The sequence below is a fragment of the Ornithodoros turicata genome, chromosome 5 (assembly GCF_037126465.1).
Source record: "Ornithodoros turicata isolate Travis chromosome 5, ASM3712646v1, whole genome shotgun sequence".
Taxonomy (NCBI): Eukaryota; Metazoa; Arthropoda; class Arachnida; order Ixodida; family Argasidae; genus Ornithodoros; species Ornithodoros turicata.
Window position 1 is genome coordinate 15373939 of NC_088205.1, and position 23994 is coordinate 15397932.

The window sequence follows — 23994 nt, forward strand, 5'->3', positions numbered from 1 at the left end:
GTTCCCCCTGAAGTCGGCCCAGGACGCATACTAGCCCCACCTGTGCCCCACTCCTTCCTGCTGTCCTCTCTCCACCTGTCTACGTCTGTACGCCGGTCATAGCCACAGTTGCTTCGCGGCGCTAACACGAAAAAAAAACACGTACCAACTATTTCACAAGTGTAGTTGTGTTACAGGGCCCTTTCTGTATAGCGGATACCGCAGACCACCGTTTGCCACGTATCGACCGGCTGTGCCTTCATCCCCAGATGGTTGACTGCCGGAGTTGTGATGAAGTACTTCGAGCTGTACTACAGCGTCGTTTCATGCTCCAGTACACCATCCGAGTCCGTAAACAATGCACAACGTGGTTCACGTTGAGAGCACGAGACCGTACTCGAAGCGGAGTCTTAACTTGGGAAACTGTTGACTAGCTTTTGTTGACGGTTGGAGAAGCAGTGGGCCACCTGGGGATTTGCGTGGAACTTCCGTCTCATCACAGTATTTTTTAAAACATTTCTGGGGTAAGTGTCGTTAAATTTTAGACACCTTTTCTTAGGAGCACTTATCGAGTAACTGCACTCTTAAAAATGAACTTCACCGCACAGCACGCTCCTAGCCAACCATCATCTCGAATGATCTCGTTATCTGCCCTGATTTGTCGGAAACGGGAGGCGTACGCCTTTTTGTGACAATTATGAACAGCATAAGTGTCACAAAAAAGGCGTACGCCTCCCGTTTTCGACAAATCAGGGCAGATAACGATATCATTTGAGATGATGGTTGGCTAGGAGCGTGCTATGCGGTGAAGTTCATTTTTAAGAGTGTAGGACGCATTCCCGTTTAATACACCCCATTACAGCCTCGGTAAAAGATCAATCTGCATCTGGGATGTTAAATGGGTACGAGAGTAACAGTAGTGCTGCTGCACAGCAATCTGTTTGGACGTTGGCGCAGATGTTACCGGCATTGTACATTGTTAAAAAAGAACTTCATCACATCGCACGCTCCTAGCCAACCATCATACCGAATGATATCATCCTGTGTCATGACTTGTTCAAAACGGGGGGGGGGGGGGGGGGGGGGGAGGCGCCTATGTGGGACAAGATAATCTGTCCCAGATAGGCGCCTCCTCCCATTTTCACCAAATCAATGCACAGAATGATATCATTCGGAATGATGGTTGGCTAGGAGCGTGCTATGTGGTGAAGTTCTGTTTTAACAGTGTATGAAAACCAGCATGCCTAGGTTCTAGGTATTGTATAGAACGTCAAAGTCATACGGATAATTATGAAATGAAAAGTATTTAAAACATTTTCATGTTTTATGTCATGCATAATTGTCACACACACACACACAAAAAGGCGTACGCCTCCTGTTTACAACAAATCAGGGGAGAGAACAATGTGATTCGAGATGATGGTTGGTTAGGAGGTGAAGTTACTGCCCCTCCGTGTATAAAGTGTTGCCGTGTGGCTATACACTCTTAAAAATGAACTTCACCGCATAGCACGCTACTAGCCAACCATTATCTCGAATGATATCGTTATCTGCCCTGATTTGTTGAAAACAGGGGGCGTACGCCTTTTCTGTGACAATTATGAACAGCATAAGTGTCACAGAAATGGCGTACGCCCCCGTTTTCAACAAATCAGGGCAGATAACGATATCATTCGAGATAATGGTTGGCTAGGAGCGTGCTATGCGGTGAAGTTCATTTTTAAGAGTGTAGGGTATTAATCACAGGACGGGACGTAATCAAGTCATGTCAATCAGGACGTCTACAAAATGTCGACATCGGTGCTGTTCTGTTTCTTCGATCGAATAACCTATAGACGCACATAAAGATATATTATAAAGCAGAACAGGGAGCTGGTTATCGTGGAGCTTTCATTCTACAATTCTGCAGGTTACAGCGTTAGCGGGAGTTGGTGCTAATGGGAGAGCTCGCCGTTGTTCGGTTTTGGAAGGATGCCGTCACCGAAATTTCCCCAGTGAGCGGTAATTCCTAGAACGCGCAAGAGGAATTTGGAACATAAGGGAATCTCCAAAGGGGAATTACCGAGCAATGCCGACGAAATTTCGATTTAGGGGCTACTCCCAGCTTTGCCAGTTTTGTGGACGAATAAAGACACCTTGAACGAAAGCAAAATACCGATTCAAAAAAGGATTTTCATAGTAGGGGGCACGTCCCACGGTCTGTTCCCGCATGCGTTTGTTCGCTACCATAGCTGTCGTAGTAGTGGACATGATAGAACTGATGTTCGTAGTAGTAGAGTTATCCCTTTTGCGCAGTTCTCGACACGAGAGGTCGCCTGGTCAAATGGTCCATTTATGGTCCGCCTAAGCCCTTTGTCGTCGTGGACAGCGGCCATCGAGAGGAAGGAAGATCAGTACACCGTCGCGCGTATTAGATGCCACACTCTTAGAAAAAAGGGTCTTTAATGATCATTGACACCAATGTCCATTGAACATGGGCGTAGCGCCACCAAGCGTGCATTGCGTCAGTCTGTCAGGGAGCTTTCGATCCAATGGTGTTTGAGACGTTAACACGTTGCTCGCTAGATGGCGTTACGCGCATGTTCAATAACCATTGGTCTCGATGATTATTCACGACTGCCCGCACTTAGAAAAAAAGAGTGAAGCAGTTACACCTCTTAGGCGGTAATAGTTGTCACATATGTTGTGCCTAAAAGGTTGCAAAGTTCTACCTGCTACCTACGAATGATAGGGTTACCGCTTCTGCTTCGGTGAGCGAGGGGGGCGTACGCCTCTTTGTAGCATGTTGGATATATGATAATTGCTTTTCCGACCCTTGTACACCCTTTATCAGACGCTATATGTTGACCTAGGTGGTAACTATAGAAGTTACCACCTTTTCACACCCTTTTTTCTAGGAGCGCAGAACAGTGTCCATCATAATGCCTGTCACGATGTTCTCTGCAGCTGGAACATCCATTGGGGTGGCGGACGCTCAAAGAAGGTTTCTCTCAACCACACTCTTAAAAATGAACTTCAACGCATAGCACACTCCTACACTCTAAGAACAAAACTTCACCGCATGGCACGTAGTGCGCAAATCATTGCCGGGAACGATAGGGTTATCGCTTTTGATTCGAGGAGAGAGGGAGGTGTACGCCTTTTTGTGGCAATTATATCCAAATTGTCACAAAAAGGCGTACGACCCCCTCTCTCCTCGAATCAGAAGCGATTACGCTATCCTTCGTGGCAATGGTTGACGCACAGCATGCTATGTGGTGAAGCTCTGTTTTTAGAGTGTAGCCCACCATAATCTCGTATGATATCGTTATCTGCCCTGATTTATTGAAAACGGGAGGCGTACGCCTTTTTTGTGACAATTATGAACAGCATAACTGTCACAAAAGAGGCGTTCGATTCGAAAGAGAGAGTAGGGCATATGCCTTTTTGTGACAATTATCATATATCCAAATTGACGCCAAAAGGCGTACGCCCCACCGTCTCTTTCGAATCAGAAGCGATAGCCCTACACTGTTAAAACAGAACTTCACCACATAGCACGCTCCTAGCCAGCCATCATTCCGAATGATATCATTCTGTGCATTGATCTGTTGAAAATGAGAGGAGGCGCCTATCTGGGACAGATTATCTTGTCCCAGATAGGCGCCTCCCCCCTGTTTTGAACAAATCATGACACAGAATGATATCATTTGGTATGATGGTTGGTTAAGAGCGTGCTATGTGGTGAAGTTCTGTTTTAACAGTGTATCATTAGTGGCAATGGTAGGTGCAGAGTGTGCTATGCGGTGAAGTTCAGGTTTTTAGTTCAGGTTTAGTTAGGTTCAAGCGGGTTTTTAGGCAGTAATGAAGGTGATAACGGAAACGGAAACGTCCCCGGTTACCTTTCCCAGTAGCGAATGAGGGAGAGGGGGTATATAGTGCGTACGGGCACATGATGCCTCGTTCGGGAGCCGAGAAATTACATTCTCTACGCGGATATCGCGTTTACGGTCCCATGTCCTCTTTGTCGAGTACCGTAATCTGAAAACTCGCGCGAATGTGTTTCCCGTGCATGTATAGCCCGCCGTATAAGAGCAGGGCGTGGTGAGAGTGGAGGGTTTGTCATAAATAATGCGGGCGTTGTCCCTTTTCCACTCGCCACGGTTTCTGCGAGTGTTCCTCCTCGACAGAAACGACGCAGGTGATACCTCGTTTGAAATTCAAAGTGGGTTCTGCATAGGGGCTTCGAAAAAAGTAACACGTTCACAATGAAACAGTGTGTCAAGAGATGGGGGATATTCAGGTGCGAATGTATATGACGCATTGCAGAGCCGTCTGCGAAGACGCAGCTTTGTATTTCCATACCGAAGCCCATTGGACCACACTCTTAAAAATGAACTTCACCTCATAGCACGCTCCTAGCCAACCATCACCCCGAGTGACATCGCTCACACCCCTGATTTGTTGAAAACGGGAGGCATACGCCTTTTCTGTGCCATAAGTGTCACAGAAAAGGCGTACGCCTCCCGTTTTCAACAAATCACGGCAGATAACGGTATCATTCAAGATTATGAATGGCTAGGAGCGTGCTATGCGGTGAAGTTCATTTTTAAGAATGACTCTAAAGACAGGGCTTGACCGCATAACACGCTCCTAGCCAACCCTCGTCCCGAATGACAACGTTCTCTCCTTTGATTTGATGGAAACAGGGGGCGTACGCCATTTTTGTGGCAATTATGAACTGCATAATGCCACAAAAATGGCGTACGCCACCCGTTTTCATCAAATCAGGGTAAAGAACGATGCCACTCAGGATGATGGTTGGTTAAGAGCGTGCTATGTGGCGAAGTTCATTCTTAAGGGTGCAGTGGGCCAGTCGTCAACACTGGCCGTTACAGCTCGCCTAGTGAAGCAGACACGCGTATATATACCAGTATTTATTGTCTCACTCTCAGTATTTATATCTCAGGTAACTCTTAAGAACTCTGGTATTGGACTTGAGCATCAGCTGTGGGACCAGTAGCATCAGCGCTAAGAAGCATTCGTTTCCGTCTCTGCCGTAGTATACAGGGTGTTTCAGTTAAATGCCCGGGCTAAATAATTCGCGAACGGGTGCTCCAATCAAACAACTTTCTTTTTTACAAGTATCTCTCCCATATACCACCTAGAAACTACGCGTGAATAAGTGGGAAGCGCTCATTATTTAAATAAAAATTCAAATGGGTTTCGTGAAAGAACAACTTCTAAAGCAGGGCGCCGTCGGCATTAAAATAGGTAATACCCATTTTGTGGCCTTCAGTGGACACCTTTTAGAGAAAAATCTGCCACCGAAGCGGGTCATTTGTTGCAGTAATTAATCGGTTTGCGTCTTTTTGTCGCGGCTGGGTGCTGTGAAGCACAAAATGACGCGCTTCCACTCCCTTATCCACCAATGGATTACGTCTTTACACCAATGAATTACGCCCTTTCGCGCTTCACCGCGACCAGCCGCGACAAAAATATGTAAACCGAAACCAACTAATTACTGCAACAAATGACCAGCTTCGGTGGCAGATTTTTCTCTATAAGGTGTCCACTGAAGGTCCCAAATGGGGTAGTACCCATTTTAATGCCGACGGCGCCCTGCTTTAGAAGTTATATTCTCTCACGAAACTCATTTGAATTTATATTTAACTAATGAGTACCTCCCACTAATTCACACGGTGCGCAGCTTGTAGGTACTTTGTAGGTAGGCTTGTACACCTTGTAGGATTGGTGCACCTGTTCGCAAACTATTTAGCACGGTGATTTAACTGAAGCACCCTGTATACCTTGGCCGACAAAGACAATCTGGGAAAAGACATGAAGTTTTCACTCAAAGTTAAAATGAGGCAACTCCAAACATGTTCTCTCCTCTCACTTCGTCTTTACTATACAGATAATTCGTTTGGCCGCTTTGAAACCCCTAAAGACTGTTCACCGAAGAAGAGGGAAGAACGTCGTGTTCTTTCTTCGGCGGTACCGTTGAATGCCCACTACTCTGCTGCCTGGTTAATGCTCTCGAAAAAAGTAGTTTTAGGAATAAATACCGCAAGCTTGAATTCATTTAGTTGCGAAGTCTCCCTTTTAAGGACAATCCCCAGATATGCTTTAGTTGCCGATCCCATCCGTCGCGAGTTTGACATAGCGCGCTATCAGAACCCGTCGGATGATGAAATATGAAAGTCACTGAAAAGGTTAGCCAGCTGTAGGGATCGAACCCATATCTTCTGGATTACCGGTCCAGGGCTCTACCAATTGAGCTAAGCTAACACGCCTCTCCAGCGACTTTCGGGGTGCGTCATCTGAAGGGACGACAAACCAGCCACTCTCTCACTCACCCTCCTTTCACTCTTACATTTTTGCTCACTCATACACACATTCATACGACGGCCTCTTGTCCGTCGGATGAACCACTCTTTGGGAATCATGATTGATATACAAGGAATGCTTCGTTGAGACGTGCTGCGAACGAGTGAGCTGGTTTCTTTTGAAGGTGTTCTTGCGTCGGTTCGCAGACGGACGTAACGGTACGGACTCATTTAAACGCAATAGTGCCGCGGACCACGGCTTTATAACATGGATCCGGCTGTCAGCCGATGCGTTCAACGAATGAATCAACTACCATGACGGGTAGAAAACAGTCAAACAAAACACAAACATTAGAAAAATGTTTTCGTCCCGAAGCAAAGGCAAAGTGTATTTTCAAACAAATCATTCAGAGCTGTACATAATACGGTTTCCGGTATGGTATAGCTTCACTGCGACTATGAGTACGTAAGGATTTAGCGCTCCGATTGAGTGCACATTTATCTACAGGATTCATAGGCGAACCCTTGGAGCATTTAAAAGTGTTCGAAAAGTGCGTACTCCTCTTCAGAGGTTCATTGCACTGGGCTTCCGTCGTGCTTCCAGTGCCACACAAAAGGTAACATTGGGCGATGAAGAATACCTGATCGACGGTGTAACCGGTGAAGTTCGCCAACTTCTTTCGATCCGTCCTATTTTGAAAGGCCTCCCACAGGAACTCTTGCATCCCAAATCTCCAGATGACGTCCTTGGGACGTGCCTTGAAGTCGTTGAACGCTTCACTTTCCGTCGTACACTTTAGGCCCGGCGACAACCCTTTCCAAGCCACTTCTGCAGTAACGTTGTTGGCATTGGCAAACGCAGTGGCAACCATAGATCCCAGGGAACCGTACAGAAGACTGGACGTGGCGTTGTAACCGTAGATAGGCATCGAAAAGTGGTGTGGTTTTATAGTGAGGTAGAGGTCGTTCCATCGCAACACATCCCACGGCGGTCCCTCGGAAAGGAGTCCGTAAAGATGCTCTTTGCCACTAAAATAATCCTTGAACAGCATCTTGTAGTCTGTAGCGTGTGTTTTATTGCGAACCTTCATTATTCTCATCCAGTTCTCTGGCAGCGACGGCCCCATATCGGGATAGTTCTCGAACAAAGCGTTCAGTGTACTGATGCTTTTGTAGGAGTCTCGAATCCAAAATAAGCCAGTGAAGTTCCGTTCCACGATGGCAAAGCTCAGTTTCTGCGGTGCGATCCGTCGTGCCGAGTCTCGGATACCGCTGACCATATTCGTGATTTCTCCTCGTTTTTCTGCAGTCTCGGTTATTTCGATGAACGGCGCTACCAGACAAATTCCCAGGAATAGCTCCAGACGTTGCAGGCAATAGAGGTCCTCGATTTGCCACGTGTCTTCGGGATCGTCCACGTACTTCATCAGTAAGCTCCTGATTAACGAGGAAGGAAATACTTGAACCATGTACCAACCGATATAGGTGTGGAATGCCTGCTGGCTGGTTTTATTCATGATAGCCAGGAGCGACATTACTGCGTTTACAGTTAAGTAATGTGTTTGGTACTGTAGGCCCTCCAAATCGCTCAGAAACATGTCGCTAGCTATTTTCGACCACTTCTTCGTGTCTACGGCGTGACTGTAACTCCTAAACCTTTGGAATTTGTTAAAGCCCGGGTTTGAATCGTACTGACTCCAATCAGGAACGCGGTCAAGTTCCTTCCCCAGAACGTCTTCTATCTTGCCGATTTCTTCAAATGGGACTGTGTTTGATCCGTTATCCGCAAATCGTTTGGTCAGATCGTCGTAGAAATCACGATACTTCTTCGTCTCGCGTCTAGACGGCGGCCACCACTTCAGTGGATCCCAAGCACGGTCGGCGTCCCAGCTTGCCGCCACTTGAAATGATGGGTTGTGGCCGCTCACGTCCGTGCTGAAACTAAGCAAAAGTGGTGTCATGAAGTGTCTAGACGTGTACATGAGGCTATAGGGAACGTCCGGACGGCTGGAGACGTAAGGCCACATGAGTCCTGCTTGTCGCATGCTGTTCCTTATGATCTCTACCTCGCCGTCATAATCAGATTTCATGTGACAAGACTTGAACATCTTTGCGGCCATTTGCGTGGCGTTCTGGCGGACTTTTGGAGCCCAGGTTTTCATCAGGACGCTCGATACTGCTTGATAGAAGTCCTTCCGTGCCGTCATCTGGACGGATAAGCTGTTCTTCCAGCGGCCGCAGACGAAGGCGTAGAAGTTTTCGCAAGGGTTCATGGTCGGGTCTATGGAAGCACTGTAGAGGGCGCCGTATTCCAGACAAGATACGGAGCGACACAGGTCGGGGGACACAGACTGTTCCTTCTGAAGTTGAGTCCTGGACATTGCCCACATGGTTGCCCATATGGTCGTCACTATGGCCACGCTAGCCAGAATGGCAGCCGCGCATGCCACGTATTTGTTCTGTGTGCAGAAAGGAACAGTGTCGTTAATCGTAACGAGATCGCATGGGCCTTATAATTTAAATATTGCAAATTTATCTTTCAAAAATGTTAAAGCAGCATGGAAGGAACTTGGAACACATCTTTTTACTGCATGATATGAGCACACTACCTTCAAGAACCGTCACGAAAAATGTTCCATTTAGGAAGCGCGAATTTACTGAGAAGATTGCTTTGCAAGAGAGCGCGCAGCAGCGACGTCGCCCAGCGGCTCCTCGCGTCTCGTGACGTCAGATGCCAGAGCGTGTTTCATTGGCCACCGAGAATCATCTGCTAGCGAGAGCGCCCAGTCGAAACGCGGGACCGACGGCGCTATTTAGCGTTCTATTTATAAGCTAAAAATATTTAGCGGTCCCCGTCCCATGTATAGCTAGGGAGTGACTTTTTCGGGTTAAATGCTATTCTCAGATTCCGGATAAAAATCGGGCGCTATTTTTAAATCTGAAATTGGGGGAGAAATCGGGCGACAATTGTGCCTGCGGGTGTTATCGGGTGTTTTTGTTTCTCCTCTTGTCTATTAAGTGCTTTCCTAATCTCTCTCTTTGTTTTTTTGCGGGATCGTGACCTTCCAGCGGTAATCCCCGAATGCATAGACAGTGTTGACACACATGGGTGTATTGTTGGGAACGTAAGTGACCCATTCTTACATGTGTTACACGTGGCGGCCTTTGTTCGTCTTCAGTGGAAACGTCACTTGAGGATTTCATAGTGACTGGAACTCGGGGAGAAATCGGGTTTAACCCGAATTGGTCGGAGGTCAGTTCGGGGGGAGCGATAACCGGGCGGAATCGAGTTTAACCCGAAAATGTCACTCCCTATATATAGCTTGTTGTGCTGGGCTTACAAAGTACAAGCTATACCGCCAACATGAATAAGTTTATAGCGACTGACTTTTATGAAAAGCGCAACGCTTCTTTGAGATTGAGAAGACATGGGAAGTGATGGTGACGACAAGATGAGGTTAAACGGCAACGGACACTTAACGTAGGAAGAGATGTCGCAGACGTGGTCGACCCTAAAAGGACGCTATTCAGGGGCTCCAACCTTGAACTCTCGCATAGCTAGGGTCATCGTTACGTGTCGAGTTGACAAGCTTCAAATGTCACGCGGTTGCACGTGAAAACCGTTTTGGTTGGACAAGATTTCGAATAAACGTTGAGATTAGCTTCCGCGCGGGATCTCGGATATCAATCACAGTCGAAGTACTGCAGTTAACGCTTGCCACACTTAAAAAAATAAACTTCACCAGCACGCTCCTATATCCAACCATCATCCCGAATAACATAGTACTTTCCTCTGATTTGCTGAAAACTGGAGACGTACGCCATTTTTGTGGCATTATATGCAGTTCATAATTGTCACAAAAATGCCGTAGCCCCCCCCCCCCCCCCCCCGTTTTTATCAAATCAAGGAGGGAGATGTCATTCGGGAAGACGGTTGCGAAATATCGACAATTTGAAGATCCTGGACTTTCCAAGCTATGTAGCTCTAGTGGAGGTCTGGTTTCAAGATACCTACTTCGCTTGAAAATACCTATAATCTAGCTTGGTAGAAGATCAAGGAGCCGAGTAGCCGCTGAGCTGCTAGTTCCATAGCACACGTATAAAGAGAATGTGGAGCTTGCCGAAGGGAGATCACGAGGATGCGCGGGTTTTCGTCTTCCTCAGCAGTTTTAGTGGGATAAGCCAGCATTAACAGTGTCGGACCTGTATCAACTACGCAGCTAAAATGACAGCCATACCTTTAAAGATGGTTCCATGTTTCCTTAAGATAAACCAGGGCCAATAATCAGTGACCTTCCAGGTTTGATAGTGGATGTTCCACATAAGCAGCAGCTTCTTCTTCTTCTTCTTCGTCTTTCTCCGCAGTGGCGCATAGCAGCAGCTCGTGATTGGTTTGGGGCGCGAGCATGAATGTGATAAGCTTCTTCGTCGTCTCTTGCTGTAGATGGCCACCAGGGGCTGAACTACTACTTCTTCACTCTTAGAAATGAACTTCACCGCATAGCACGCTCCTAGCCAACCATAATCTCGAATGATATCGTTATCTGTCCTGATTTGCTGAAAACGGGAGGCGTACGCCATTTTTGTGACAATTATGAACCGCATAAGTGTCACAAAAAAGGCGTACGCCTACCGTTTTGAACAAATCAGGGCACATAGCGATATCATTTGATTTGATTGTTGGCTAGGAGCGTGCTATGCGGTGAAGTTCATTTTTTAGAGTGTTCCTCCTCCGTCTCCGGCCTTCCTTCACCAAGGGAGATTGGCCGGAGCTAAACTACAGCTAAACGTGTGTGCCGTAGGTGTCCTCGGTGGGCTTGCCGAGCTCAAGATCGCGGGTTCGGTCCCGATCGAAGACGGTAGCAATGTTGAAAGAACTTCGGGTGGTCGAAATAATCCGTAGTCCGACCATGCGGCACGTGCAGCATGTTGCTACACATATAGGCTGGCTCACCTTATGTGTAAACCTACGCCCAATTATTAGAGCTATAAACGTGACTATGTTTGCTAGCTGTGTTATGGTTACGTGGACTATGTGATCTAGAAACGGTGAGAGCGATGAACAAACGATGTGATGTCACTTTCCCGTGGGAAATGATAGTAACGATCCCCAATAGCCCCAGAAATGATAGCCCCAAATGATAGTAACGAAGTTATTAAAAACGTGTGGTGGAACTGCTTACCGTAGTCGGCTACGCTTAGGTGGCAACGTCACAATTATCGCTAAGGGGGAGGAGGCAATGTGTCCAGGGCCTACTTCGCAGGGAACTCCCGAAAGGGTGGTGGTGGTGGAGAAGGAGCCCACCGTTGTCGGCCTCTCAGATGTGGGCAACGTTTACGACTAACGGTCTGGGACGCCTCCTCCCCCCAAAAAAAAAGGGGGGGGGGTCGAAGTAGCTTGCCGTTGTTGGCCGCACTCAACGGCTGGCCGCATCGTCACGACTATAGCAAAAAAAAAAAAAAAAAAAGAGAGAAAGAACGGGGGGGGGGGAAGAGAGTTGACGATTTCAAAGTGACTCCCATCTTGCGCAATGGTACAACCAGTCAGGTTTGACAGAGGCGATGCAATGTCTCACAGTGCCGTAGGGAATGGGCTGGGGCTAGGGAATTTCGCCCACAATTCGCGTTTTGCATGGCCTGTAGGTGACGCATCTAAACTCCAACATGGCGGACGTATCGAGGCTGTCGCTTAATTTCAATTTTAAGATTTCTGAACCGCAATGTTGATTCTCAAAGCGTTGAAGGCGAACGAGTATTAAACGCTGCTCATATACTTCTGGCAGGAGCAACCGGGTTGTTCAAAGAGAAGGCTGTAGTTGTCGCGTATTATTCGCGAAGTTTCGGCATATTTCGTGAAGGCGGATTTCACGTTTACCAGTTGCGAGGCCGAAATAGCAAGCAGCGAGTGTTCTGCGCTGCAGGAATGTCAGAGACATGCCAGCACACGACAACTATGTGCTGATGCTCTCTTACAGATAATGTCTTCTAAGTGTGTAGCGCGTGTACGAATGTAGTTTAGAATTTACAGAGTAATGTTGCGACACCCGTGTGTCATTGGTGCGCATGTTTTTGGGAAACCTTAACGAAACGTCGCATTCTTTCCCAAGTGATTTGACGTTCTGATTCAAATTAACAGTTGCAAAACTGACTTGGTATACGTTTTCGCGCTGTCCCTTGCGCTTTCTTACACATAATGGCTACTCAAGTTTGAAAGAAACTTGTTCTGTACTGACTAGACAAGGTTTTGCTCCCTTTCCTGACGTGCGCTGCACAGAAGTGTGCTTCAGAAAAAGAAAAGAAAAGAAAGAACGTTCATCAGATATGTAGGCAGTACCGCAACAAGAGCTCTGGCGCGCACACACAAGCATTGCTGATGTAACAGGTTTGCTTATTTTGAGTCGCTCAATCCATCTCTTCAGAGGATGCGACAGAGTAAGCGGTATTTGATGTGTGGAAAGAAGAAAACCCGGAAAGGCAAACTCCTGTCCCTTGGTGCGCAGAGTCGCATTGTGGCACACAACAAAAGTCGTTTGGTTTAGTTTGTTGGTCGTTGTCTGCACTGCTTCCCTCATCCATGATTTCAACAGCAAAATACGGGTGCAGCTCAGCGACCCATGCGAAAAGCATGAACTTCCCCGCAAGTGAACGTGGGGTCGGCCTTGTGAATCTGGATCGGCTATCCCCGAATTTCACAGCTGTGCGGCGTCAATTTGGCGAAAAACGCGAATAGGTGTGCCACGTTGGGAATGTGCAAGTTCCGCATATAAAAATTGAGTACAGGGTCATGGCACCACTGGCGCGTCACACAAACCTCGACTCGTCGCGAGTCACAGCAATCCGACTGTCAGAGGCAGGGCAGGTGTTCGTAACCAGGGCGAGGAGTATACGGTGCCAAGATAACTCCAGGAACCTCCTATGTCTGGCTCGAGTGATTTCTTCAAGTGTAGGCAGAGCTTTCGTTATCTGACCAGACAGGGATATCTTTGTCAGGCTGTCCGCTGTCCCAATGAGTGAAAGCTGTGGATGACCGTGGACCCTCGTGACTACGAGCTCGGATATGTGACTGGGTACGAGGGATAGAAAGGCAGGTATTAAGGTGTTTGAGGTGGTGGCCTTAGCAGATTTTACTGATATTTTAAGAGTGCAACTACCAGAGACCACATCTACCAGAGAGGCAGCATCATTGGCTGCTTGGTTTGTGACGTCACCACCTCCGCACGACAACCTGCCGACGGGAGCGCAAAAGGGTCCTGACCACTGATCTCGATTGTAAAAGGCTGGATCGCGGATAGGGAGCGCGAGCGTGAAGAAACCGGCCGCCATCTTACTGTACCCACAACAGTCGCCGCAGCGATCATGGCAACTTCTTGCAATTACGGTCGTACCAACCGTACTGGCAAGGTTACAGGGCCTAAATTTATACAGGTGAGTCACTCTTTATCGAGGAATAAATAGGCGTCCATTCTGTATATTTAGTTGACCATTATGAAGTGTTTTTTTGCCCAAAACGAGCACTGGATGCAGGTTGCTTGATCGCTCTTCCGACGTTCAATCGAGCACACTTGCATTTTACCCGGCGGCAAATATAGTTTGAGTGCATAATATGCTTGAAAGAACACGTTACACTACACAGGTAGTGTTGTCATCAATATATGTGCGAGCACTCGAGCGCTTTTTTGCATGCATTGCTAGCATGGTACACGGTGTTCTCTGCGGAAGCAAGTGCCACATTCATTTCTTTGAATTACCTTCACGCACAAGTTCGGTATTACGTCATAATGAGACCACCATTGTCACCTTTTTTCATGTATTGGTATTGTTTTGTGCCTTGGTTTGATTTGTGACAAAGAATCCTACGTAACGGTGGTGTGGCGCGACTTGAATAACGCCTTTGTGTCTGAGCTGTATCGTCAGCTTATTACGATAGTAATAATTTGTAGCGTGTCGTGCTATTTGTAGCAGTTTTTAAGGCAAAAGTGGTCTCTCAATACAGGTTTCGTCATGAGGGCTACCCAGTGAATAATCTGTGCAGTGTGATACGGCTGAGTGTACAGGTAAGTATCACGTTCCTCATCCACTGGTTTCTACTTTACAGGAAGGAACAACCTCAGTGCACGCACTGTGGTTAGCCTCTCTGTTTTGCATATTTTCTTACATGTTCACATCAGAAACACACCTTACACTTTAGGCTCCTTCACCCAGCAATATAATAATTAGAGATTATAATTCTTTGTTGAAGAGTTCCCCTGTTCCCCATATTCTTTTCAGCCTAGTTTTTAATCTTTTTAATTTTTAGAAGATACAGGGATTGTAAACCATGTTTTAAACTGATGTTTTAACATTTGTCCAATGCATTTATTAAACAACATATTCATTTCTAACTGGTTGCACCCAAACCAATCTTCTGATGTATTATTTCCTTTGTTGTCGATGCACCATAAAAATTGGAATAATCATCATCAATGCAGGTTACTTCACAGCTGCCTCGACATACTCAAGAAATGGGTGCAGAACCTGCGTAATGCCCACAAACTTTGACTACCACAGCACCTCCAGAAAGTAAAGGCATATGTGTCACATGGGATTTTTAAAGGCATTCACAGTATATAATACCTTGTATGAACTGTTGTAGATCTAAGCAGCCTCTACAGTACGCTCTCAGAAATTAAAACTTGTCAGGGAACTGTGATAATTGTTTCAGTTAATAGGCATGCACATATACGCTATAAGAAGAAAATTATTTATTGAGAATGCACTTCTTTGGCTACTCATGTTGCTTACATCTACTGTTGATCACATTCATTTATCACATATTATATTCTTATATATTATTATTATATTATCACATATTTGATCATATTAAATTTAAAATTTAGCATATATGAGAAAATATCAGGAGGGAAGTTGCTATTCATTGCACATTCCAACCTAAAATTGAGTGCTACAAATTTAGAGAGCGTACCTGACCATTATCATTCCTAGAATATATATTGCCATTGTAGCAAGGTCACAAAACAAGAAATGTAGTCTTTTGCGACCTCCCTGCAAGTTCATTGTATCCTGAAACGCATAAGTGGAAGAAATAACTTGAATAAACTTGATGTTGTATAAACTTGACATAAAATGTTGAATAATATAATGAATGCTATAAAATATTGCATAAACTTGAACTCGTATATTCTCTTTACTCATCATCAGTGATCTTCATTACAAAAGCATATCGTGTTAGACTTTTTTGTTTGCGTTTCACAGACTGGGTACACGAGGGCCAAAATGACAAAATCACAACTGTTTCAAGCTGCAAATAGTCCTGTTGCAATTTGAAGACCATACGTGGAGCTGCATTTTTTGGAACATGCTCCACATAACAAGCATGACAAAGTCAGCACTGGATAGCAGGACCCCGTCTCCAAGCAGCTTTTCTCACGCTGCAGTTGTATTCAACAAAAGCATGTGAGTGCTGGAGAAGGACATTCAGTTTGGCACAACCGCGCCTGCAAATAATCAGAACAAATAAAGGAAGAAGCAAACAAACATAGAAGGGCTCTACTTCGAAAAGAGATAAGTCCTGTGTCTCAAGGAGGTGTTACCACTTTCTAAGTAACTTAATTGATTAAGCTTACATCACTACCTGATTAACTGTCCTAACGAGTGTGATGTAATTGCGTGAAGTAATTATTTGCGCTGCTTCGGTGTGTCCATATTTGCGAGGCAAAGCACCGCTGTCGTTTACTAAAAGACTCTTTCTAAGGCGATGCATGATATAAATCATACTAAACGCATACACGGCTAAAACAACGGCTGTGATTCTACAGAACGATCTCTTTCTGCCATGCGAGTATATCTTTTCCCGGACCGTTCTTTATGGAACAATTTTTGTTCAGAACGCAGTACGGGATATTATATACATGGTTTTTGTTAACCTCAAGTCGTTTCTTATTGAAATATTAGCTGGGAAACGTGCTGTAGTACAATCTCCAGCGCTGCACTGTAGTGACGGTCTAGTTTCGGAATGCAAAACATAACGTAATTACGAATCGAACGGCAGGACACCTGTGAAACACTGTTAGGATACATCAGTATACTGGCACCTTACAAAATTGTGTGATGACAAACAACGATCGATGCCAGCAGCGCAATAAATACTCACAATCTCTGTTACCTCCCATTGTTTTCTATGGGCACACACAGCACTTTAGGGCCCACCAACATGGCGGCCCGAAGGCACGCCTCTCCCCCACGAGCCCCTCTCCCATGCGCAATCCAGCCTTTATACATAGAGATCAGTGGTCCTGACTTCCAACTAGCGTTTCTTCGTTCTTTTTCGTCTCGTTTCGTTCTTCGCATGTCGGTACAAAGCGGTTGTTCCTGAACGGGACAGAGGCTGTACAGGCATGCTGAGCCTACACTCTAAGAGAAAAAAAACGTAGAATTTCCTACCCAAGCTGGAACAACGAGAGTAACGAAGAAAGTCGGAAGTCAGTGAAAAGGATAGCCAGCTGCAGGACTCGAACCCACATCTTCTGGATTACCGGTCCAGGGCTCTGCCAACAGACGACCTGCACCCCTACGCCATCGATTACGTTTCGCCACCGTGCAAAGCATGCTGGTGGGCACCTATAAACCTCATCAGACTTGTCCAGAAGGAAAGACGCGTCTTCTACGAAGCGCAATGAACAAAATAAAGGAAAAATGGCGTTCCTTCACGAATTGTTTTGCGGGCGATCTATCGAACGGATTTTTGTTCTGAAAACGGCTACGATATCAGGTGACCGAAAGGAACAGATGTTCTCATTGGGACAACTTTGTAGCTTTTATCATTAAAAAGTTAATTAATGAAAGTTAATTGAGACATTGCCTTTGGACTTTGCTAATGCCCTCCTAGGGAGTGCCCTTCAGCATATGCTATATTGCAATTGATTTCATCTTGAAAAAAGTGTTATATATATATATATATATATATATATATATATATTATATTAAAAATCTGTTCTCACTTAGCGTGGACACCCTGTATATATACACACACACACGGTGTGTCAGTTAAATCCCCGGTCTAAATAATTCGCGCACGGGTGCACCAATCGACGAACTTTCTTTTTTACAAGTATCTGTCCCATACCACCTACAAGCTGCGCAGCGTGTGAATGAGGGGGAGTCGATCATTATTTAAATAAAAATTCAACTGAGTTCAAGCGGCTGGTCGCGGTGAAGTGAAAAAGGACGCTCTTCCACTCCCTTATCCACCAATGAATTATGCCCTTACACCAATGAATTACGTCCTTTTGCGCTTCACCGCGACCAGCCGCGACAAAATATGTAAACCGAAACCAATTAATCACTGCATGAAATGACCCGCTTCGATGCCAGATTTTTCTCTAAAAGGTGACCACTGAATGTTCCAAAAAGGGTAGTACCCGTTTTAATGCCGACAGCGCCCTGCTTTTTTTTTACGAAACTCATTCGAATTTTTATTTAAATAATGAGCGCCTCCCACTCATTCAGATGGTGCGCAGCTTGTAGGTGGTATCGGACAGATACTTGTAAAAAAGGAAGTTCGTCGATTAGTGCACCCGTTCGCGAATTATTTAGCCCTGGGATTTAACTGAAACACCCGGTCTCTACTTTTATATACACAATATATAGGTTAAAGAGGTTGATATATCAGACGGCTGCGAAGTTGAATAAAAGTAAAATTATAAGACGTGGACGACGGATTCCAGGTTAACAAAACTAGTTTACTTAATGGGTAATGCAAGATTAAAATATGCTATGCAACGTTTAAAGGGACGGTCGACGTTTCGACAGTAGCACTGTCTTCGTCAGGACAAAAGAGGTACAGGGGTTGCGCATTGCTTAAATAGGTTCGGTGAGTGACGTCACAATTTGTGCAAGTATGCCACGTGGCAGTTGTTCGTTGAGTCACATTCTGGAACATGTTCCAGAATATTAGTCGGAAAATTGAGGTTCAGTTGCGCATATTTTAGCGACGCACTAAGCAGGCCTCAAAACTGCCCGAAGCAAAGGACAAATGTATTTTCAGACAAATTATTCAAAGCTGTACACAATATGGTATACCTTCACTGCGACCTTAACTATGAGTAAGAGTACGTAAGAATTTAGGGCTTTGATGACACAGCACATTTATCTGCAGGATTCATAGGCGAACCCTTGGAGCATTTAAAGGTATTCGAAAAGTGCGTGCTCCTCTTCAGAGGTTCATTACACTGGGCTTCCGTCGTGCTTCCAGTGCCACACAGGAGGTAACATTGTGCGATGAAGAATACCTGATCGACGGTATAACCAGTGAAGTTCGCCAACTTCTTTCGGTCCGTCCTATGTTGAAAGGCCTCCCACAAGAACTCTTGCATCCCAAATCTCGAGATGACATCCTTGGGATGTGCCTTGAAATCTTTGAACGCTTCACTCTCCGTCGTGCAATTTAGGCCCGGCGACAACTCTTTCCAAGCCACTGCTGCAGTAACGTTGTTGGCATTGGCAAACGCAGTGGCAACCATAGATCCCAGGGAACCGTACAGAAGACTGGACGTGGCGTTGTAACCGTAGATAGGCATCGAAAAGTGGTGTGGTTTTATAGTGAGGTAGAGGTCGTTCCATCGCAACACATCCCACGGCGGTCCCTCGGAAAGGAGTTTGTAAAGATACTCTTTGCCACTAAAATAATCCTTGAACAGCATCTTGTAGTCTGTAGCGTGTGTTTTATTGCGAACCTTCATTATTCTCATCCAGTTCTCTGGCAGCGACGGCCCCATATCGGGATAGTTCTCGAACAAAGCGTTCAGTGTACTGATGCTTTTGTAGGAGTCTCGAATCCAAAATAAGCCAGTGAAGTTCCGTTCCACGATGGCAAAGCTCAGTTTCTGCGGTGCGATCCGTCGTGCCGAGTCTCGGATACCGCTGACCATATTCGTGATTTCTCCTCGTTTTTCTGCAGTCTCGGTTATTTCGATGAACGGCGCTACCAGACAAATTCCCAGGAATAGCTCCAGACGTTGCAGGCAATAGAGGTCCTTGATTTGCCACGTGTCTTCGGGATCGTCCACGTACTTCATCAGTAAGCTCCTGATTAACGAGGAAGGAAATACTTGAACCATGTACCAACCGATGTAGGTGTGGAATGCCTGCTGGCTGGTTTTATTCATGATAGCCAGGAGCGACATTACTGCGTTTACAGTTAAGTAATGTGTTTGGTACTGTAGGCCCTCCAAATCGCTCAGAAACATGTCGTTAGCTATTTTCGACCACTTCTTCGTGTCTACGGCGTGACTGTAACTCCTAAACCTTTGGAATTTGTTAAAGCCCGGGTTTGAATCGTACTGACTCCAATCAGGAACGCGGTCAAGTTCCTTCCCCAGAACGGCTTCTATCTTGCAGATTTCTTCAAACGGGACTGTGTTTGATCCGTTATCCGCAAATCGTTTGGTCAGATCGTCGTAGAAATCCCGATACTTCTTCGTCTCACGTCTAGACGGCGGCCACCACTTCAGTGGATCCCAAGCACGGTCGGCGTCCCAGCTTGCCGCCACTTGAAATGATGGGTTGTGGCCGCTCACGTCCGTGCTGAAACTAAGCAAAAGTGGTGTCATGAAGTGTCTAGACGTGTACATGAGGCTATAGGGAACGTCCGGACGGCTGGAGACGTAAGGCCACATGAGTCCTGCTTGTCGCATGCTGTTCCTTATGATCTCTACCTCGCCGTCATAATCAGATTTCATGTGACAAGACTTGAACATCTTTGCGGCCATTTGCGTGGCGTTCTGGCGGACTTTTGGAGCCCAGGTTTTCATCAGGACGCTCGATACTGCTTGATAGAAGTCCTTCCGTGCCGTCATCTGGACGGATAAGCTGTTCTTCCAGCGGCCGCAGACGAAGGCGTAGAAGTTTTCGCAAGGGTTCATGGTCGGGTCTATGGAAGCATTGTAGAGGGCGCCGTATTCCAGACAAGATACGGAGCGACACAGGTCGGGGGACACAGACTGTTCCTTCTGAAGTTGAGTCCTGGACATTGCCCACATGGTTGCCCATATGGTCATCACTATGGCCACGATAGCCAGAATGGCAGCCGCGCATGCCACGTATTTGTTCTGTGTGCAGAAAGGAATAGTGTCGTTAATCGTAACGCGATCGCAAGGGCCTTATAATTTAAATATTGCAAATTTATCTTTCAAAAATGTTAAAGCAGCATGGAAGGCACTTGGAACACATCTTTTTACTGCATGATATGAGCACACTACCTTCAAGAACCGTCACGAAAAATGTTCCATTTAGGAAGCGCGAATTTACTGACAAGATTGCTTTGCGAGAGAGCGCGCAGCAGCGACGTCGCCCAGCGGTTCCTCGCGTCTCGTGACGTCAGATGGCAGAGCGTGTTTCATTGGCCACCGAGAATCATCTGCTAGCGAGAGCGCCCAGTCGAAACGCGGGACGGACGGCGCTATTTAGCGTTCTATTTATAAGCTAAAAATATTTAGCGGTCCCCGTCCCATGTATAACTAGGGAGTGACTTTTTCGGGTTAAATGCGATTCTCAGATTCGGGGTAAAAATCGGGCGCTATTTTTAAATCTAATTCGGGGAGAAATCGGGCGATAATTGTGCCTTCGGGTGTTATCGGGTGTTTTTGTTTCTCCTCTTGTCTATTAAGTGCTTTCCTAATCTCTCATTTTTGTTTTTTTGCGGGATCGTGACCTTCCAGCGGTAATCCCCGAATGCATAGACAGTGTTGACACACATGGGTGTATTGTTGGGAACGTTAGGTGACCCATTCTTACATGTGTTACACGTGGCGACCTTTGTTCGTCTTTAGTGAAAACATCACTTGAGGATTTCATAGTGACTGGAATTCGGGGAGAAATTGGGTTTAACCCGAACTGGTCGGAGGTCAGTTCGGGGGGATGGGGGGCGGGGAGCGATAACCGGGCGGAATCGAGTTTAACCCGAAAATGTCACTCCCTATATATAGCTTGTTGTGCAGGGCTTACAAAGTACAAGCTGTTATACTATACCGCCAACATGAATAAGTTTATAGCGACTGACTTTTATGAAAAGCGCCACGCTTCTTTGAGATTGAGAAGACACGGGAAGTGATGGTGACGACAAGATGAGGTTAAACGGCAACGGACACTTAATGTAGGAAGAGATGTCGCAGACGTGGTCGACACTAAAAGAATGCTATCCAGGGGCTCCAACCTTGAACTCTCGCATAGCTAGGGTCATCGTTACGTGTCGAGTTGACGAGCTTCAAATGCCACGCGGCTGCACGTGAAAACCGTTTTGGTTGGACAGGATTTCGAATAAACGTTGAGATTAGCTTCCGCGCGGGATCTCGGATATCAATCACAGTCGAAGTACTGCAGTTAACGCTTGCCACACTTAAAAAAAGAAACTTCACCAGCACGCTCCTATCCAACCATCATCCCGAATAGCATAGTTCTTTCCTCTGATTTGCTGAAGCATTGCATTTGCAGCTTTGCATTTGCTGTGGCATTATATGCGGTTCATAATTGTCACAAAAATGCCGTAGCCCCCCCCCCCCCCCCCCCGTTTTTATCAAATCAAGGAGGGCGATGTCATTCGGGATGACGGTTGCGAAATATCGACAATTTGAAGATCCTGGACTTTCCAAGCTATGTAGCTCTAGTGGAGGTCTAGTTTCAAGATTCCTACTTCGCTTGAAAATACCTATAGCCTAGCTTGGTAGAAGATATCAAGGAGCCGAGTAGCCGCTGAGCTGCTAGTTCCATAGCACACGTATAAAGAGAATGTGGAGCTTGCCGAAGGGAGATCAAGAGGATGCGCGGGTTTTCGTCTTCCTCAACAGTTTTAGTGGGATAAGCCAGCATTAACAGTGTCGGACCTGTATCAACTACGCAGCTTAAATGACAGCCATACCTTTAAAGATGGTTCCATGTTTCCTTAAGATAAACCAGGGCCAATAATCAGTGACCTTCCAGGTGTGATAGTGGATGTTCCACATAAGCAGCAGCTCGTGATTGGTTTGGGGCGCGAGCACGAATGTGATAAGCTTCTTCGTCGTCTCTTGCTGTAGATGGCCACCAGGGGCTGAACTACTACTACTTCCTCCTCCGTCTCCGGCCTTCATTCACCAAGGGAGATTGGCCGGAGCTAAACTACAGCTAAACGTGTGTGCCGTAGGTGTCCTCGGTGGGGTTGCCGAGCTCAAGATCGCGGGTTCGGTCCCGATCGAAGACGGTAGCAATGTTGAAAGAACTTCGGGTGGTCGAAATAATCCGTAGTCCGACGATGCGGCACGTGCAGCATGTTGCTACACATATAGGCTGGCTCACGTTACGTGTAAATCTACGCCCAATTATTACAGCTATAAACGTGACTATGTTTGCTAGCTGTGTTATGGTTACGTGGACTATGTGATCTAGAAACGGTGAGAGCGATGAACAAACGATGTGATGTCACTTTCCCGTGGGAAATGATAGTAACGATCCCCAATAGCCCCAAAAATGATAGCCCCAAATGATAGTAACGAAGTTATTCAAAAAAGTGTGGTGGAACTGCTTACCGTAGTCAGCTACGCCTAGGTGGCAACGTCACAATTATCGCTAAGGGGGAGGAGGCAATATGTACAGGGCCTACTTCGCAGGGAACTTCCGAAAGGGTGGTGGTGGTGGTGGAGGAGTCCACCGTTGTCGGCCTCACAGATGTGGGCAACGTTACGACTAACGGTCTGGGACGCCTCCTCCCCCCCCAAAAAAAAAGGGGGGTCGAAGTAGCGGGACGCAAAGGGGAGTAGGGGGACGGAAAAGAACGAAGAAACGCTAGTTGGAAGTCAGGACCCTTTTGCGCTCCCGTCGGCAGGTTGTCGTGCGGAGGTGGTGACGTCACAAACCAAGCAGCCAACGATGCTGCCTCTCTGGTAGATGTAGTCTCTGGTAGTTGCACTCTTAAAATATCAGTAAAATCTGCTAAGGCCACCACCTCAAACACCTCAATACCTGCCTTTCTATCCCTCGTGCCCAGCCACATATCTGATCTCGTAGTCACGGGGGTCCACGGTCATCCACGGCTTTCACTCGTTGGGACAGCGGACAGCCTGACAAAGATATCCCTGTGTGATCAGATAACGGAAGCTCTGCCTACACCTGAAGAAATCACTCGAGCCAAACATAGGCGATTCCTGGAGTTATCTTGGCACCGTATACTCCTCGCCCTGGTTACGAACACCTGCCCTGCCTCTGACAGTCGGATTGCTGTGACTCGCGACGGGTCGAGGTTTGTGTGACGCCGGCAGTGGCGCCATGACCCTCTACTCAATTTTTATATGCGGAACTTGCACATTCCCAACGTGGCACACCTATTCCCGTTTTTCGCCAAATTGACGCCGCACAGCTGTGAAATTCGGGGATAGCCGATCCAGATTCACAAGGCCGACCCCACGTTCACTTGCGGGGAAGTTCATGCTTTTCGCATGGGTCGCTGAGCTGCACCCGTATTTTTCTGTTGAAATCATGGATGAGGGAAGCAGTGCAGACAACGACCAGCAAACTAAACCAAACGACTTTTGTTGTGTGCCACAATGGGACTCTGCGCACCAAGGGACAGGAGTTTGCCTTTCCGGGTTTTCTTCTTTCCACACATGAAATACCGCTTACTCTGTCGCATCCTCTGAAGAGATGGATTGAGCGACTAAAAATCAGCAAACCTGTTACATCA

At 46.5% G+C, this 23994-nt stretch overlaps 3 protein-coding genes and 2 long non-coding RNA genes across 6 annotated transcripts in view; 2 read left to right on the forward strand and 3 right to left on the reverse strand.

Moving 5' to 3' along the window:
• LOC135394108 (uncharacterized) overlaps window positions 1-23994 on the forward strand; it is a 120831-nt gene that overhangs the window by 38611 nt on the left and 58226 nt on the right. The window lies entirely within an intron of this gene.
• The window catches only part of LOC135394107 (solute carrier family 35 member F3-like), a 150836-nt gene that overhangs the window by 36481 nt on the left and 90361 nt on the right, over window positions 1-23994 (reverse strand). The gene's annotated exons all lie outside the window — the stretch shown is intronic.
• On the reverse strand, window positions 6658-10614 carry LOC135395328 (uncharacterized). Its single transcript, XM_064626559.1, has 2 exons — window positions 10526-10614; window positions 6658-8746 (listed from the first exon to the last, which is right to left on the reverse strand). Exons 1-2 carry the CDS (start codon window positions 10541-10543, stop codon window positions 6695-6697), a joined length of 2070 nt encoding a protein of 689 aa, XP_064482629.1. The 5' UTR covers window positions 10544-10614; the 3' UTR covers window positions 6658-6694.
• Window positions 13617-14920, forward strand: LOC135395329 (uncharacterized). Its single transcript, XR_010423025.1, has 3 exons — window positions 13617-13712; window positions 14281-14341; window positions 14756-14920. It is a non-coding gene; the product is annotated as an uncharacterized LOC135395329 (long non-coding RNA).
• On the reverse strand, window positions 18407-22302 carry LOC135395147 (uncharacterized). The gene is made up of 2 exons (XM_064626392.1): window positions 22198-22302; window positions 18407-20392 (listed from the first exon to the last, which is right to left on the reverse strand). Exons 1-2 carry the CDS (start codon window positions 22213-22215, stop codon window positions 18407-18409), a joined length of 2004 nt encoding a protein of 667 aa, XP_064482462.1. The 5' UTR covers window positions 22216-22302.